This window comes from Impatiens glandulifera, chromosome 7, assembly GCF_907164915.1.
Source record: "Impatiens glandulifera chromosome 7, dImpGla2.1, whole genome shotgun sequence".
In the NCBI taxonomy this organism is placed as follows: domain Eukaryota; kingdom Viridiplantae; phylum Streptophyta; class Magnoliopsida; order Ericales; family Balsaminaceae; genus Impatiens; species Impatiens glandulifera.
This window is the reverse complement of record NC_061868.1, coordinates 38,140,667-38,158,578: the sequence shown is the minus strand read 5'-3', so window position 1 is coordinate 38,158,578 and position 17,912 is coordinate 38,140,667. Positions and strand designations below refer to the sequence as shown.

At 25.9% G+C, this 17,912-nt stretch overlaps 2 protein-coding genes across 2 annotated transcripts; both read left to right on the top strand.

Moving 5' to 3' along the window:
• The first annotated feature begins 10,226 nt into the window (after window positions 1-10,226).
• On the top strand, window positions 10,227-13,731 carry LOC124945008 (DNA damage-repair/toleration protein DRT102-like). Its single transcript, XM_047485367.1, has 3 exons — window positions 10,227-10,733; window positions 12,682-13,135; window positions 13,547-13,731. Exons 1-2 carry the CDS (start codon window positions 10,250-10,252, stop codon window positions 13,125-13,127), a joined length of 930 nt encoding a protein of 309 aa, XP_047341323.1. The 5' UTR covers window positions 10,227-10,249; the 3' UTR covers window positions 13,128-13,135; window positions 13,547-13,731.
• A 3,338-nt stretch (window positions 13,732-17,069) lies between these two features.
• LOC124910400 (DNA damage-repair/toleration protein DRT102-like) lies at window positions 17,070-17,525 on the top strand. Its single transcript, XM_047451032.1, has one exon. The coding sequence runs from the start codon at window positions 17,070-17,072 to the stop codon at window positions 17,508-17,510; it is 441 nt and encodes a 146-aa protein (XP_047306988.1). The 3' UTR covers window positions 17,511-17,525.
• Window positions 17,526-17,912: the final 387 nt, after the last annotated feature.

The following is a 17,912-nucleotide window of genomic DNA, read 5'->3' as shown; positions in this document are numbered from 1 at the left end:
ATGAAAACATGTCCTTGAAATCGCCATCTAAAATGAGAAGGGAATCGTAAAAGGAAAATTTGACAATGATGTTTTCGGCTTTATATAAAAAAAAGTTATTGGCCACAAATTATTTTTTCTAGAATATTTTAAATATTTTAATTTTGACCAACATTATTATAAATGATATTATACAGGAAGTTCAAATGGGCTGGCCACCAAAGTAAACTTTCATAGCCTTATTGCTCTACCCAGTCCCATATATTGTTTTATTGAACTAAGAGAAAGATAGATGATTACTAACAATATCATAAGAAAAAAAGTACAAAATTAAATAAAACAATAAACAGAATATATATATATATATATATATATATATATATATATATATATATAATGGGGATAAAATGAGAAAGAAAAATGGTATTGAATGAATAATGAAATAAATAGGTAGATTATATGAATATAATCTAACTTATACGAAAACTATTAAAAATATAATAATATAATAATGATATATTATTTTAATTTATAATATTATAATAATATCTTACAAATATATTATTTTATATTTAAAAATAGGCTAATTTTGACCAACAAATAAGGTACTTAGTTGGATGATTGGAGTAAATGCTAAGTTTGAAGCATCCTTGAGTACCACCTCATTAAAAATCTTATAAGGAAAACTCTTTTAGACAAAACCTTGATAAGGGAAAACGAGTATGGTCTTCACCGATTAGGAAGTGGATCAAGGTCTCGAGATCTACTAGCCCAAGTTTGATATATATATGATTGCAAATCTTGAGTCTAATGGCCTCGGTGAATATGTTAGACAATTGATCTTTGCTCCTTGTAAAACATGGCAATGTTACTCCTTCAATCTTCTCTCTTATTTTGTGACAGTCAACCTCTATATATTTTGTTCTCTCATGAAAGACTGGATTTGTTGCTATATGGATTACTGCTTGATTATCACAATGCATAGTGATTGGAGTTGATGATTCTATACCTAAATCCTTGATGAGCACACTCAGGCATACCAACTCATTTATTAACTTCCTCATAGCTCTAGCTCTAGCTCTAGCTCTAGCTCTAGCTCGGTATTTAGCTTCAACACTTGAACAAGACACCACCTTATGTTTCTTAGACTTCAAAGTAATTAGATTGCCTCAGATGAAAGTGCAATAGCCCGTTGTTGATTTTCTATCAATGGTGTCTCCAGCATAATCCGCATCACAATACCCAACAATCTCAGCATTTTTATTCTTTCCCATCTAATTGCCTTGACCTAGTGAGCCTTTGAGATATCGAAGAATCCTTTCAACCATGTTCTAATGATAGACCGTAGGCTCCTTCATGTGCTCCTTCACGTGCTGGCTAATCTGATTCACAACAAAACATAAGTGAGGTCTAGTGATTGTCAAATAATGAGCATATAAATACATGTTTGTGTGGTTGGTATAGTATTCTTCTTGGTAGAGACTTACTTAAAAACGAATGGACATTGTCCAACTTTTTGTTGGAAATTAACCTCTTTTTGGAATGATAAAAGTTACCTTTGAAAATGATATTGGTGACTCAATTTACTTGTCCCTCCAACCCCATTCCTCATAATGAATTTCCCAATACTTCGGTTTAGCTATGTTATCAATCCTAATCGTATTTGGAATGTTTGTCTCTGAAAACTAACTCACAAACTTTGTCACTAAACTCCATATTAATTTGTTGTCTCAAGGTGATAAATTTATTTGGAATGACACCTCAAATGGAATATAAACAACTAGCTCGAGTTATAGTTTTGCTTGTAAAAGTTTTACATATGATAGATCTAACTCTCCATCTTCATCTTCACCACAATGCCTTTTCCACCATAGAACTCCTTCTCCCATTTGTCATAAGTGTTCTTCTATTGAGACAATGAAATACACATTATTATATATTATTATTATGTCAAGAAAATTATAGTACATAGTCATTGTTTGATACTGATATTTTTGAGATGTCTATTATGAGATCTCATATGTGACTTTTTGAAACACTTAATAATCAACCTAAAACCTCACCTGCCTCAGCTGGAATCATTGTTCATGATCACTTGGGAAGAACAATTTGTGTCTTTGCACACAATTTTAGAAGCCTCTCTCTTATGACAGAAGAGGCAATAACCATCCGATATGCAATGTGCTTTGCCATCGACAACCAATTACCATTGTTGAATGTTGAATCAGATGTTAAAGGGGTCGTATCACCTATTCTCGATTCTTCAATTGACCGGATGTCATTGTAGTCTTGATTCATTAATTCAAGATATTAAGTGTTTACTGTAACTTCAATTTGTCTAGCGTAATACCAATGAACCCGTAAATTGGGTAACACAACGTTGCCAAGATTATTTATTTCAATTGTTATTTTTCTTTGTTCTACATGCACATTTAAATTGATGGTGACTTTTCACTTTCGTAATAATATTTTAAAATACTTTTATAAAAAAAAATAATTCAAAAAAACACAATTTCACCTCTTATCATTAGTTACTCTACTCAATTTATTAACAAAAATATTAAAATATTTTTTATTTTATCATTATATATAAAAATATTTATATTTTTTACCAAAACAAATATCATTTATTAAAAATTATCAAAAAAATTATATTAATTTTTAAATAATCAAGTTTTATGAAAATTCTAAAATAAAAAAGACCTAAGACAATAAATATTAACAAAAATATTTATGTATAAATAAAAATAAATATAAAAATATATCGTTAACAAAAGTGGTTATCGCCGTATCCTTTCTCATTATATATTAACGCACCAATTTATAAAAACAACATATTAAATATACAATTTATATCGAGAAGGTTATTTATAAAAACATTAATATATTATATAATATTTATATTTATATCTTTTCTCACCATAATAATTTATATATATAATATATTACTTTTTATTTTTTAACTTATTATAATTATAAAAAGTTTATATATATAATTATAAAATAAAATAAATAAGTAGAAAAATATATAAATATACAAATTATAATAGAAAAAAGACATTTTATAAAAAAAAAAATATATATATATATATATAAATATTACATTTTTGAAATTATATATATATATATATTTTGAATGAAGAAGAACTAACCTAACACCACACCACTATGACATCCGCTTAAACTCAAAACGTTTTGAGATTGAATCGACGTGACGTATGTTGAGCCGACTTTTACTATTGGATATCTTGGTGAGTTAAATATATATATATATATAAATATATATATATATATATATATATATAAATAAATAAATAAATGAGTAAGGGGAGAAAACTATATATTTTATGTTGTTTAAGATTAATAAGTTAATAAAGTGATTTATAAATATTTTTTATTTATAATATAAATATTTATGTATATTAAAGATAAGTGGAAAAAAAATCTAAAGATAATATATATATATATATATATATATATAAAAAGTTATTTTAATATAATTTATGATGTTATTATATATATAAAGTTATTAATTAATATACTCGCAAATCCGCAAGTCAAAAATTATTTTCAAAATATATGTTTATATCTTATTTGATAGTTAAATGTGCACTTTCACACTGTTTTTGAGTTTGAGTAGAGCGTAAGGAAGAAAGTGACATGAGATTTTGACTAAAATTTTTATTTTAAAATTATTAAAGTGTGTGGTAGTTATTTAATTTATGACATGACTTATATTATTAAATAATAAAGTATAATTTTTTAAATAAAAATTAGTTATATTATTAAATAATAAAGTATAATTTTTTAATATAAAAATTTGTGTGTTTGAAAGATATAATTAAGAATATAGCAAAATTGATTAACCGATTTTTTTTTATACTTTATTTTAAGAGATTCTAAACGTACAATTATTTATATATCATCGCGACAATTTGTTAATGTTAGTTTATTATCATCAAATTATTGATGTCTCGACAATTATTTATATCTCATCGATAATTTTTGTAATGTTAGTTTATTATCATAAGTTATTAATATATTTTAACATTTTTTTATGCATACTTATCATTATAATATTTTATAACATGAATTTGGTAACTTTAGACTTTACACCAATACATCATATTAGTCAAGTTTATTTACTTATATTTTGAAATACTTCATCGGTTCTCAATAATCTAATTAGTGTGTAATCACAAATTATTTGCATTAATTTGATTGTGTTATTCAAAATAAATATAATATTAGCGTTATTTAATCTTATAACACAAAAACATCATATTAGTTTTATTAATTAATGTCCGTGTTTACATTTAAAATTTAATATAAAATGTATAATTCAAGACTTACCTTTTTTCTAAGAAAAAATAGATAAAAAAAATAAATATTTAGATTATAATATATATAATTTTGTTGATAATTTTTTTAAAATAACATTTTATTATCTTTTGGACAAAATGAAAACAAATATAAGAAAAGGATGGTGAACACTATCTTTACCATGTAAATCTCCAAACATATTTCACATTTCTTGCCTAAAAAATATTAATCATTTGAGGTTTATTGCTTAGGCTATATGAAGTACTACCAAGGCTAAATATATCAATATGTTGGTTATATTATATAATATATATATATATTATATTATATAATATAGTAAAACTCAATCTAATTAAACTTTAACGTCCTATTATAAATATATATATATATATAGTCATGCTAATTATAAATGTCTTTGAAATTCTTCTTATTAAATGAATTTGTCTAACCATATAAAATTAATAATTAAATAATGCAAGATAATATTTACAAAATCAAAATAAACAATTACACATCAAAAATATAAATTATATAAATAATTTATAAAAATAAAACTCTCAATAACAAAAATCCAATAATCATTCAATTTGTTGTTGGAAGAATAGATGTTAAAGTAAACGGAAAGAAACCAATGAAATGATGTCGAAAAAATATCTTATAAATATTCTAAACGACAATTATTAAATATCAAAAATAATAACTCTTTATGTAAAAAATAAAAAACAACTCTATATTTGATAACTACATCCTTCTTTGATCCTAAAAAGGAATAGGCATAAACTCGATTAAAGATGATCAACACAATCGGAGTGTAGGAGTAATAAACAGCTCACCAACGATTAAAAATATTAATTTAATTATAAAAATCAAAGTCGACGAATAAATATTTTTTCTTTTAATTAATTTTTTTTACAAAATGAAAAAGAATAAATAAATAAAAAAAATACTGTCAGCATTATTTATTCCATATTTTGTAAATCTCCAACCAGATTTACACAATTTATTAAAAAAATATTAATATTCATAAGCCTTCTTGCTTCTGAGGCTATATAAATACTACTCAAGGTTAAATATAACCACAGTGTATGATCTTCACAATCAAAATCAAATGGCTAAGTCATCTTTCAATATTACAATTTTCTTAGTCATTTTTCTAGGTATCGATCTATCTTTCTCTCTTTGCAAGTGAAGATATGAAAATGTATTATGTTCTTTTCAATGTATTATAATTAACTAACACTCTTTTTATTGTGTATTGTCATAAAAGGTTTGATATGTTTGGAGACTACAGCTGAATTCAGGACGAATATTCATCGATGTAAGACTAACAGTGACTGCTATAAAGTTTGCGTATCTGGTCTCCCAACTTGCTACCAAGGAGAATGCGATTGCATATGGTCTAGCAAAAAAATTGATGGATCTTCTACCAACAAGTTTGAATTCCTTGGGAGGCATTGAGATTCATTTTCTTGAGATCCTTTAAGCATTGATGGAATAAATAAATGTTGAAGTTAATTTGATCTTCTTTATTATATGGGATTATGGTTATCATTTTACAATAATCAAAATAAGAGATGAATAAGATTTAGGTCAGACAAATAAAAAATGACATCAAAGAATTAAGTTGATAGAGTGAAACCAAATTGCAAATGAGCACTAAAATCCAACAATATTATATAACTAATAATATAAAAAAAAAATTGTGATGAATAAGAAAAAATATTTCTAATTAAATAGATTAATGTTGCATTTCTACCGTAAAAAATATTTTCATTTCGAATTCCGCCCACCCGAATTCCTATATAGATCCTCCTATTTAGAATATAAATATAGGTGATGAGCTCTAAGATATTATTATCTTGTGTTCAATCTATAAAACATGACTTTTTAAATGGATAAATATCATTAACTGATGACAATCACTACAAATGTGTTGTTAAATCACTCTGAAAGCTTGGACTTAAGATTATTATGCTATGGTAATTCGTCACTGTTTTACTTTCTTGAATAAGATTATTATATATGCTATGGTAATTCATCAATGTTTTACTTTCTTGACGATAGATTACACCTCACAATTAATTAAGTTTTACAAAATATGATGTAACATTAATTTCTTTAGTGAGAGGAGATGATGGTTACTTAATATATTTAAAGAATGTTCATTCATATAATGATATTGACACTAAGGTTGATTTGTTTCTCTACTTTAGGTTGTCTGTTTTATCTTGCTTATTTTATTTTTTATTTGGTAGGATTGTGGGTCTCTATATAATCGTTGCCTGGTCGCCACCGATATGATTTTTCTTGTTCTGTCCGATCACTAAAACTTTCATCGGTACTCAAGGCCGGCCTTAGAGTAAGGAAACTAATGTAGTTGCATAGCTGCTTAATCTTTATAGGGCTATATTTTTTAATATTTAATAATATTATTAATTATTAATTATATTATTATTATTTTTTTAATTTTTTTTCTCCTCTAATATTAAATATATATTAAACAATATATATAACTTTTTTTATCTTTTATTTCCGTATTATAATATATTAACCAATTAAATTATTTTATATTATTAAAATTTTAAAAATAAAATTACTATTTAAGGGATCCTAAAATTTAAATTTGCATTCAGCCCCAAATTCTCAGGGTCGGCGTGTCGGTACTATTAACTTAGGCAATGTGGACGGCATTATGTAACTCAATATTCGTTAATGAGACCGTATTATTTGTTGTCTATATCGACTAATTCAGTCTATTATAGGTTGTCGATCCCCTTTATATTTAACCGTTTTTTTAATTTTGATAATTAAAATCTAAAATTATTAAATATTAAAATTTAAATAATGTTTGAATTAAGTTTAAATAAAATCTTTCTAAAATAAACTATTTAGCTAGAGAAAATAAATTTGAATTTTTATAGAAAATAATTATCTATTTGAACTGATTTAATACAAAAAGTTTATAAATCTTCAAATGATTCCTCCAAATTCTTAAAACTCAAGTTCTTCCAAAACGCTTTAGTAGTCTTACAAATATTAAAACCATTATAAATTCCTCCAAAACATTTGCAATTTGAAAAAAAAATACATATAATTATTAGTTTTCTTCCTTCTATGAATTATCTTCTTCTTCTTGATGGATGGATTTAACGTGATTATAAAATTATTTACAAGTTAAATAACTAAACCTTATTACTTCACATTAACTTATATAAACAATAAGTAATTCAAAATAATAATTTAACATGTATTAGAAGGAGGATGCATACATGGAGATAGAGTGCCTAAATATTGTGTGATCATAATTGTCATTATTTCTTCCATCACCATATTTTCAGCTAATCTTCTACCTTCATCATCTTTTTGTGTAAATTATTTATAATTGGAGGTCTCTTTTTTTTATTTATTAATTTTTAAGTATTAATTCCATATAACAAATAAAATGTAACATAATAATGTGTAAATTATTTGATTTGATATTGTGTACAAGTTAATTTATTGAAATTAATTTGTAATTGAAACTTATGGAATTATAAGTTGAAGTTTAGGAGGTTATTCTCTATTATGACATTTAATGTATATTAATTTATTGTAATTAAATTTTATACATTGAATTGAATTATATGGTTACAATAATTTCTATAATGACATTTTATTGAAATAAAATAAAATAAAATATGGTTCATGTAGTTTATAATGTATATAAATAAGTCTTTAAAGTTATGGACAATAACTCTATAAAACTCTATAAAATATAAAACTTTTTTTATAAAGAATTTGCATTATTAAGAATGAAGAGATAAAAGGCTTAAAAGAATCTCTAATAAATTTTAGATGCTACGTTTAAGACGTCTTTCGTTGGAAAAACCTTAAGGTCAATCGGTGATCAAATCGAGATACAAGTCATGGTTAGGGATAAGTGTTTAATCTAATCGCGCTTCCGCTATTCGATTTAATATTCATAAAATTTGTCTAAAATCATTCAATCCATTTTATTATTTTGTAACATGATTCTAATCTCATTTACTCTAGTAAATGATCCATTTTTTTATTTTTTATATTGATTTCAAATAAATTAATCTTTCACATTTTTCTTTTGATTTTGTTATGAGTTGTAGGTATAGATAAACAAATGGATAAATTCAATCAGAATTATCCATTATCCAAACTGGTTAAATCAAAACTAGTTTAATACCTAAATTGTTATTAATTTTACATCTCATTTTAAACATTGGCCTCTTTGAATATTTGAAGTTTGTTATTAAATTTGGTTAGTAAATACTTAATTAAAATATATTTCAAAATATTATTTTATATAAACTAATATCAATATTAAAAAATTAATTTCAAAATAAATTAAAATAATTTTAATTTCTAAATTCATATATAAAGCTATGATAAATAATTTGGGCAACGAAATTATAACGAGGGTAAGTGAGGTCACGAATGCAACGTTGTCGGTCACTTGTATATGAGAGAAAAAAATTACATACTTTTAAAAAATGTTCATGTTCGGGAGACGGAGATTTTTTTCTCAGCGGAAAAATAACCATATTCGGGACATTTTTGTCCCGAATAAGATAGAAAAATAAATATTTTTTTTGGAAAAATTGACATGTTCGAAAAAATTTTGTTCCAAACTTACCAATTTTCGAAAAATTTTTGTCCCAAACATGATATGTTTTTAGATTTTGATCCCAAATATAGCCATTTTCGGGAGACGTACTAGAGTGAGAACAAAAAAAAATTCTTAAAAAATGACCATATTGTCTATGTTTAAAATATTTTTTTTATTTCACTTTTCTGAAAAGAATAATATTAAAAAAAGTATAAAATATTAATAATAAAATATTAAATAATAAAATTTAAAAAAAAATATTTTTAATTTTTTTTTAAATTTTAATATAATTTATATTTAAATTAAAATGTTTAATTTTTTTATTAATTATTATAAAAAAATATTTAATATTATTTTATTTTTAAAATATTTTTTTAAAAAAAAAATTAAAAATTTAATTATTTATATTTATATTTATATTTATATTTATTTTATTAATTTTATCCCTACATTATAAATGAATACTAATCAAGTTAACTAATATCTAGAAGTTTATTTATAATAAAAAATAATTAAAATTAAAATTTATAATTAAAAATAATTTTTTGTTTATTTAATTATATTTTTTGCTTATTTTTTTTTAATTTTTTTTTTGAAAAAATAAAATTAAAAAATTATTATATTTTTATTTTTATTTTTTAAGAAATTAATAAAAAATAAAAAATAAAAATCATTAGATTTTTTTTATTTGAAAAAAAATAATAAAAAAATAATAAAATAATAAAAAAAATATATTTTTATTTTTTATTAATTTTTTAAAAAATATTTAATATAATTTATATTCAAATTAAAATGTTTAATTTTTTATTAATTATTATTAAAAAAATATTTGATGATTTATTATTTTTTAAAATAATTATTTTTAAAAATAAATTAATTTTTTATATTTTTATTTTTATTATTATTAAATCTTACCAACTACAAATATCCCCACATCTTATAAAACAAAAAATATAAACACTATTATATTATAAATTAATAAAAATCAAGTTAACTAAACTAAAGGATAGTTTTTCTAAAATAAAAAAAAAATTAATTATAATTTTTATAATTAAAAATTATAATTGATTTTTATAATCATTTTCTTTTTTTTAATTAATTATAATTTTTATTTAATTTTTTTATAATTATTTTTTAAAAAAAAGTAAAATTAAAAAATCATTAAATTATTTTTTATTTTTTAAGGAATCTAAATAAAAATAAAAAATTTAATTATTTTTTTTTATATTTTTATAAAAGTGGGAGGATGTAAAATTCGTCACTTTGTTTTTGTTACTTATATCAACAAAACGAAGTTATCAAGCAGGGAGAGCAGTCACATATAATTCAATGGCGCAGGAGGCGAATCACCGCCGATTGAAGATCATCGCAGGTGCTGACTCATTTGGTTGCGCCCTAAAGGACTCAATTCTGGAATACCTTCGTTCTATCAACATCGATGTCGAAGATCTCGGCACAGACAGTTATTATTCCGTCGGGGAACAGGTTGGCCGCCGCGTTTCCGCAGCCTCCACCACCGTCTCTGACGTAGAGATCCGCGGCCTTGTCGCTTGCGGTACTGGAGTCGGAGTCTCAATCTTCGCCAACAAGTTCCCCGGCGTCTACGCTGCCACATGTCTGACGACTGGCGATGCGGAAAACAGTAGATCTATCAGTAATTGCAATGTTCTCGCTGTTTCCGGCATGTCTACTGCGCCGGAATCTGCAATTGAGATTGTCAACACCTGGCTCAATACCCCATTAAAAGCCCCTTGCCCTGCTTCTGGTTCCAAACCCTGGCCGCCGGAAATAGAGTCTTTTATCGACAATTCAGGTATCTTTATACTTATTTCTCGTATCTTTGTTAGAATATAGAAGAGAGATTCCATTAGAATGTCTAACTTTTAATGATTGGAATTGCGTTATATATGACAACACAAATTCTAATAACTACACTACTACATATTATAAACTAAGGAAACAAGTTCATTTTGCTTTTTATATTCTATATTCTGCAACATTTTCTTAGGTTAATTAATGGAGGTTTTGTCATTTTTTTAATAATTTAACTAAGAATTGAAAGGAGACTGAAATTTTGTGTGTATATATATATAATTTAACAAAAGTTTGGCAGTGGGAAGGAATTTGAATTGTTTTTTTATCAAAGTTGGTTGATGATATTCCTCACCCGGGACGAATCTATTAGGGCAACGAAAACAAAATTTTTGATCAAAATTTTTTTTTTACGGTTCAAATTTAACAACACTCGTTAATTTTTTTAAAAAATTCAATATAATTTAATGTTTGTCACCAAATTATTAAAAAAAATGTTAAAACTTATTTTTATCCACTTGTTCTCGTTATTTTTTTAAGTTTATCCCAAATTTTTTCAAGCCCTCCTTAACCCTATTCCGTCCCTGCTCCCCACCCTTTTGAACTTTCATGTCCTCAAGAAAGAAAAAAGTTGTATATGGTGTTCCTCGAACCCCTAGAAACATTTTAATTTCATGTTCACATGCCATACTAGGTGGAAAAGGTTTAGGTTAATTAAAGACATTTGTGTTTAAGGTAGTTAAGGTATTAATTGAGACAGAACTTAAAGGTTCATTAACTATTTTTGATAGTTAAGGTAACTCAAAGGTTTTGCGTCTTCTAAACCCATGACATCTTCTTCGACTAACAGTAGGCGGTTGATGTTTACATAGGCTGTGGGAAAATAGTCTTTCCCGTGTGATGTAGTTGCTACTCATGATAAAAGGTAGAACTAATGTTAAGAAAGTACTTAAAGATAATTTTACCTTATATTGACGTGATTTGATCAACTCTTAGGGTTAATTTTGTCGTTTTTATGCTTTCATTATATTGCTGAGTTAAGTCATTCACAGCTACTGAACTAAGTTAGATTTCGATGTCACTTTTTTAGTTTAATTGAAGTTGAATCTAAATAATTAAGTGATTTTAGATAACAGTTATTAAATAAACATAATTCAAATAAGCACTAAATTATTTAAATTAAGTGTTTGTTTGATAAAACTAAACCTCATGTGTGAATACATTTTTAATAAATCAAAAGAAAATATCTGAATTTTAAATGTTTGATATGTAAGTTAAAAAGTTGATAAGGTGTGAACTAATGTCATGAAAGTACTTAAAAGACTAATTCACCCTTACAATGACATAATTGAATTAGTGTAGGAGTTAACGTTGTGTTTTGTTTGCTCATACTATATTGTCGAGTTAAGTCATTTATAACTTACTGGAAAAAGAAAATAAAGAAAACTTATTGAATTAAGTTAGGTATTTTAGTTTAACTTATTAATTGTATCTAAATAATTAAGTGGTTTTAAACCAGAGTTATTAAATTAACTTAATTCAATTATTTTTAGGTTAAGTGATAAGTTATATCAACTAACATAACTAAATATAATAACCCATGTTTGATAAATAACCGAGTCATGCATACAATTCTCAATTCTGCAAGTGTTTATGCTTATTGCTATTTTAAAAAAATAATAATAATATAATAATCATGAGGTTTTTCTTTGGAAAAGAAAGTTTGAATTGTAGTGAAGTAATGGGGAAGGGAAGATGAGAGTTTAAACATCTCTTATTCTCCCTTCTACTTGCTTCCCGTTCCCTTTGTTTTCTTCTGGGGAAGGAGATTTACTTTCCTTTTCCTGCATGACTAGAAACATTTACATTATACTTTACAAATATCTTAAAATCAGTTTTCATGATTCATCTCATTTATGATACTGCTACTATTGTTGTTTGTTGTTCAGTATCGGAAATGTCAAAAATAGGAGTTGTTGGTGGTGGTGGTGAATCTACTGTTCCAACAGAAACCTGCGCAATTTGCTGTCTTGCAAAGAGCCGAGAATTCACACCGGTGGAAATAATGCCAGGAGGGGAGATGAAGATTGTTCGGGAGAAACCAACTTCAGCAATCGTTCGATTCAAAGCAGGAAGCGTGGAGCCAGCACACCACCACACGTTTGGACATGATCTGATGGTGCTAAAGGGAAGCAAGAAGATATGGAACTTGACCAAGAAAGAAAGTTACGATTTAGAAGTTGGTGATTTCCTCTTCACCCCGGCTGGAGATGTGCACAGAGTGAAGTATTTCGAGGACTCGGAATTCTTCATCAGGTGGGATGGGCAATGGGATATCTTCTTGGATGAAGATCTTGATGCTGCACATGCTGCCATTGCTAAGGAGATCAGTTGAGAAATTAGGTATGCGTTATTTACCCATTACCTTTCGGCTTTGATTTGTGGCACATTTCAAAACACTTTCTGGACCTGAATCTATTTCTAGGTTTGGATAACTTATGTTTTAAAACATGATCTTGTCTAAATAACCTCTTGTCCAAAAAGTGTTTTAGAATATTGTATAGTTTCATCCCCTCTTACAGCCTAACGGCAACAAGAGGTGGATATCTCCAGCCTCCTTGAGGTCCTGGGTTCGAGCCCGTCAGGCGACGAGTTCTGCACATGATTAAATGGACTATATAGTTAACCTGCGGGGATTGCACTCCAAAGGAGATACGGAACCCAGCGTTCTCAAAAAACATTGTCTAGTTTCTTGTCTGATTTGATGCTGAGCTTGGTGTTTGATCTTGTTCTTATGTTGTTGTTCTTGGATAGGTTGTGTTATGCTATACATATATGGTATTTGTTTGTTCCAGCTTGTGTAAGAGATTGAAGCTTTTGGAATTTGCTTAAGAGAGGCTCAACTGTTTGCAAGTATATTAGTATTTGTACATGTTATAGAATTGGAAGGTAATATTTTTATGTTATTTGAAGTATTCTGAAATAATTGTATGTTTAAACTATATGTTTATGATATTGTTGTTAATGCTAATTAAAGTATATGTTTATGATAATGTTGTTAATGTTAATTGAAGTATGGTGAAATAATAAACTCAAAATAGGAGAGTCTTGTATGAGAATTTAAAATGCACTTGCATGATCATTTTATAATTTAACAAACTTGGATCACATTATGAACTAGAATATGTATTTTTATTAATTATAATATAAAATTATTCAATGTAATATTTTAAGTCCTTTTTTTCGCTTCTCGCTTCGTTTTCGATTTTCGATCTTTAAAACATTTATAAATATCGTATTTAAAGGTGCTTCGTACATCGCAATTGGTTGAGCCAAATGTTTTGATTTCCTCTCGGATGCTTTTGCGGTAGGAAATTGGGTTTTTAATGGTTGACTTGATTCGAGTAATTTTTTAGAAAAATGTTTTAGTCAATATTTTGTTAAGTTTGGTGCCTTACCAATCTCTTGAATCTCGTAAAATAAGTGAGAAAATAATTCTTTCAGAAGTCGTCTGATTTAAAATTGAGATGAGTAATCGAAATAAAACTTAACAATAGTTAAACATATTTTAACTCTTTTTAAGAGTTACCATTTAGTTTATCTCTCGAGAAATTAAGAAAGACAAATTTTAAAAGTTATTTTGGGCTCGTTGTTTGATTACGTAATGATATCGGTGATGTGATCTACACGTCCTTTCAAATTGTCCGTCTCTATTTTGAAATAAATTTAACATTTTGAGTTTATTATGACATATTACACAATTTATTTTAAATTTAAAATTCAAACATAATCTTGTTTTTCTCTAAATTATTTTATTTATGTTCTAGTCCAAGATCTGAAAGAGACAAGCTCTTTTTAGTCCTAAAATCTATTTAGACTATGACATTTCAGTAGAAAAAAAATCATTTAAATTAGTCGAGTTACCTAAAGCGTAGGTGGTAGATATGGAAGAAAAACGATAAATGATTCGGATCAGAAATGACATATATATATATATATGCAAGATGTCCATAAATTAACGTTAGTATCTTAAATTTTGAAAATTAATTCAAAAGATCATCTTAAATTATTTAGACTTCAATTTTAGACAATTTTATAGATCGTCTTTGAACGCAATTATGAACAGTTTAGAAGTTGAATTGAAAAAATATCACAAAATGAAATTTGTAGATAAATAAATGAATCAAATTAATGGGACAGATCTGCTGCCCAGGCATATCCCAATAGTTGTCCATTCTTCACTCTCTTAATGAAAAGTTATCTTTATATGATTTTAAAATGTTTTTAAGAAAGGGAAGACATTGGGACATGCCCTAAAACAGCATATAGGTCCAAATTCATGTCAAAAAATAAAGATATTTTGAGTAGTATTCAAATTTGAAATTTACAAGAATATGTCACTAAGTATTTTATTCCGTTTTCAAAATTTCGAACTCACTACGTTTTAGAATATATTTTTTTTAAAATTATATTGTGTATTGGACACTACGTTTTATTTTAATATTATATATTACTAACTTTTAAATTTATTTATTATAAAATACATTTTTTTCAAAATCACTATGAAGGCAATAATTTTTAAATAATTTATAAAAGATAAAGAATAATCTGATATCCAACAATTATTATTTATTTATTTTTTTAAAAAAAAGCTTAATATTATACCATAAAGTATGTAGAGTAGTAAACATCATAATTAAAGATTCCATTACGGAGGTATCCAACATCATAACCTTGAACGGATTTAGGTTATTTAAATAATTTGGTAGGAAATAAATTATAAACACTTTTATTATTTTAATTATTTTAATAGGTTTAAAGAATGTTTTTTTCTCACCTCCACGTGATTGAGTTTCGAGTTTGATGTTTTTTTAATAAAAAAATATATCTTTATCAAAAGAAGATGGATGGATGATATGATTATAAGAATATGGATGAAATTATGATTGATTTGTTTAAAATTATTTACAAAATTTCTCAAACCAAAATCATAATAAAATAGGATAAAGTATAGCTATATGATATATGAGCTGGCCATAATATAAAGTGTTAATAATATTATTTTTTATAGTAAAATAGTCTTATTATGTGTGTATATAATTGATTGTAGGTAGTGTAAAAATTCACACACTTTCCTTTCACTGCATTCTTTTCTTGCTGAGCAGCCTCAAAACTCTGGTGGCCGGAGATAGTCTCTAATTTATCAACAATTGATCAGGTCTTTTAAAACTTATTTTTCTTATTTTTATTTATCCAAACAGATTTTTAATTTTAAGCAATTATATCTTGGGTTGATTCCAATCTCAATCTTAACCTAAATCCAAAATATTAATTGTGATAAGTTAATTTGATTGGGTTTGAGTTGAGTTTAATTAGGTTGGGTTAAAATTACTTAAATTATTCAAATTTAATAAATTTAATTATTTTCTATTTAATTAGTCTATAGAATTTACGATTTTCTTACCCACTATATTGTTATTTGACCTCATCATTACTTAGCAAAAGGAAAATAATCACTAGAACCAACACGCAAATGAAGATAATTTTTTTAAAATAAATTTATTAATAATAAATTTATTGTATACAATTCAATAATAAAAAAAAAACAGATCACAATTGTTTACACATCTCTGTAATATCTAGTGTGGTTTTAAAAATGAATAAAGTTGACCATAGTCAATGCATTGTTTATTCATTCCACTTAATATTTCATCGATTAATTTATTAATTAAAATATCAAATAGATAAAAAAAAAATGTATTAAACATTTCATAAACATGTTAAACAAACCAAAACGTGGTAAATATGTCAAAAGTGTGTTAAATTGGTCAAAAACGTAAACGGGTCGATGTCGTATTAAACGGATCAAAACAAATATATAATTTTGTAGAGGTGAACAAACGTGTAAATTCAACTCATACTTAATCCAAATTAAATTTACTCAACCCATATTATTCACTAATATGGATCATGGATCATGGATCATGTATGGGTTGGATGAGGTATGGATGATAAACCCAAACTATTTTTTTAATTGTTTTTCGTTTAACATAATTTTAACTTATTTAACACATTTTTATCTTGATTAATACATTTTTAAATGATTTTAACACACTTTTTTTTTATTGCTAACATGTTTTTTCATCAAATAATTGTTTTAACCTCTAAGAAAATTGCATTACTCATAATAATAATAATAATAATAATAATAATAATATTAATTGTCTAACTCAATCAAAATACTTAATAATTTATTTATTAAAAATAACATTTATAATATATTTACTATTTTTTCATCAAAATAACTTGATTCTCTTGGTATTATTCAGTATCGAAAATGTCAAAAATAGGAGGAGGTGACGGTGAAGGCGATGAAAATGTTGTTCCAACAGAAACATGCGCAATTTGTTGTCTAGCAAAGAGTCGAGAATTCACTCCAGTGGAGATAATGCCTGGAGGGGAGATAATGATTGTGAGGGAAACACCAACTTCAGCGATTGTTCGATTCAAAGCAGGAAGTGTGGAGCCAGCACACCACCACACATTTGGAAACGATCTGGTGGTTCTCAAAGGAAGCAAGAGGGTATGGAACTTGACCAAGAAAGAAAAGTATGATTTAGTGGCTGGTGATTATCTCTTCACCCCAGCTGGAGATGTGCACAGGGTGAAGTATTTTGAGGACTCCGAAATCTTCATCAAGTGGGATGGACATTGGGACATCTTCTTGGATGAAGATCTTGATGCTGCACATGTTGCCATTGAGAAAGAGAGCAACTGAGAAATCAGGTATGCATCATTTGTATAATATGAATGATAGTAAAATGGTATTTGATTTTGTTGTTATCTAGTTTATTTAGACAAAAAAAAGTTTATGCATTATGATATAAATAAGAGTCGTTTAAGTTTAACGTCAAAACAATAAACACGAGTTCAAAGTGTCACGTGTGGTTCTTGGTATGGTGGTATTTGTTTGGTCCAACTATTGTAAGAGAAGATTTCAGAATATGCTTAAGAGAAGCTCAATTATTTGTAAGCATATTAATGTTGTTTTTATGTTATTTGAAGTAGTGAAATTATGGGTTTGTGGGTAACTATTTGTTAAAATTAATGTTATTTTATTTGTCTCCTAATAATAAACCCTTTTAAACATTTTTATTGAAACACATTTATCTTAATCAAG

Bases quoted from the DNA above. Each gene is read 5' to 3' on its own strand.
- LOC124945008 (XM_047485367.1), top strand. From the start codon at position 10,250: ATGGCGCAGGAGGCGAATCACCGCCGATTGAAGATCATCGCAGGTGCT. The intron at 10,734-12,681 runs GTATCTTTATAC...TTTGTTGTTCAG, and splicing joins GTCTTTTATCGACAATTCAG to TATCGGAAATGTCAAAAATA.
- LOC124910400 (XM_047451032.1), top strand. From the start codon at position 17,070: ATGTCAAAAATAGGAGGAGGTGACGGTGAAGGCGATGAAAATGTTGTT.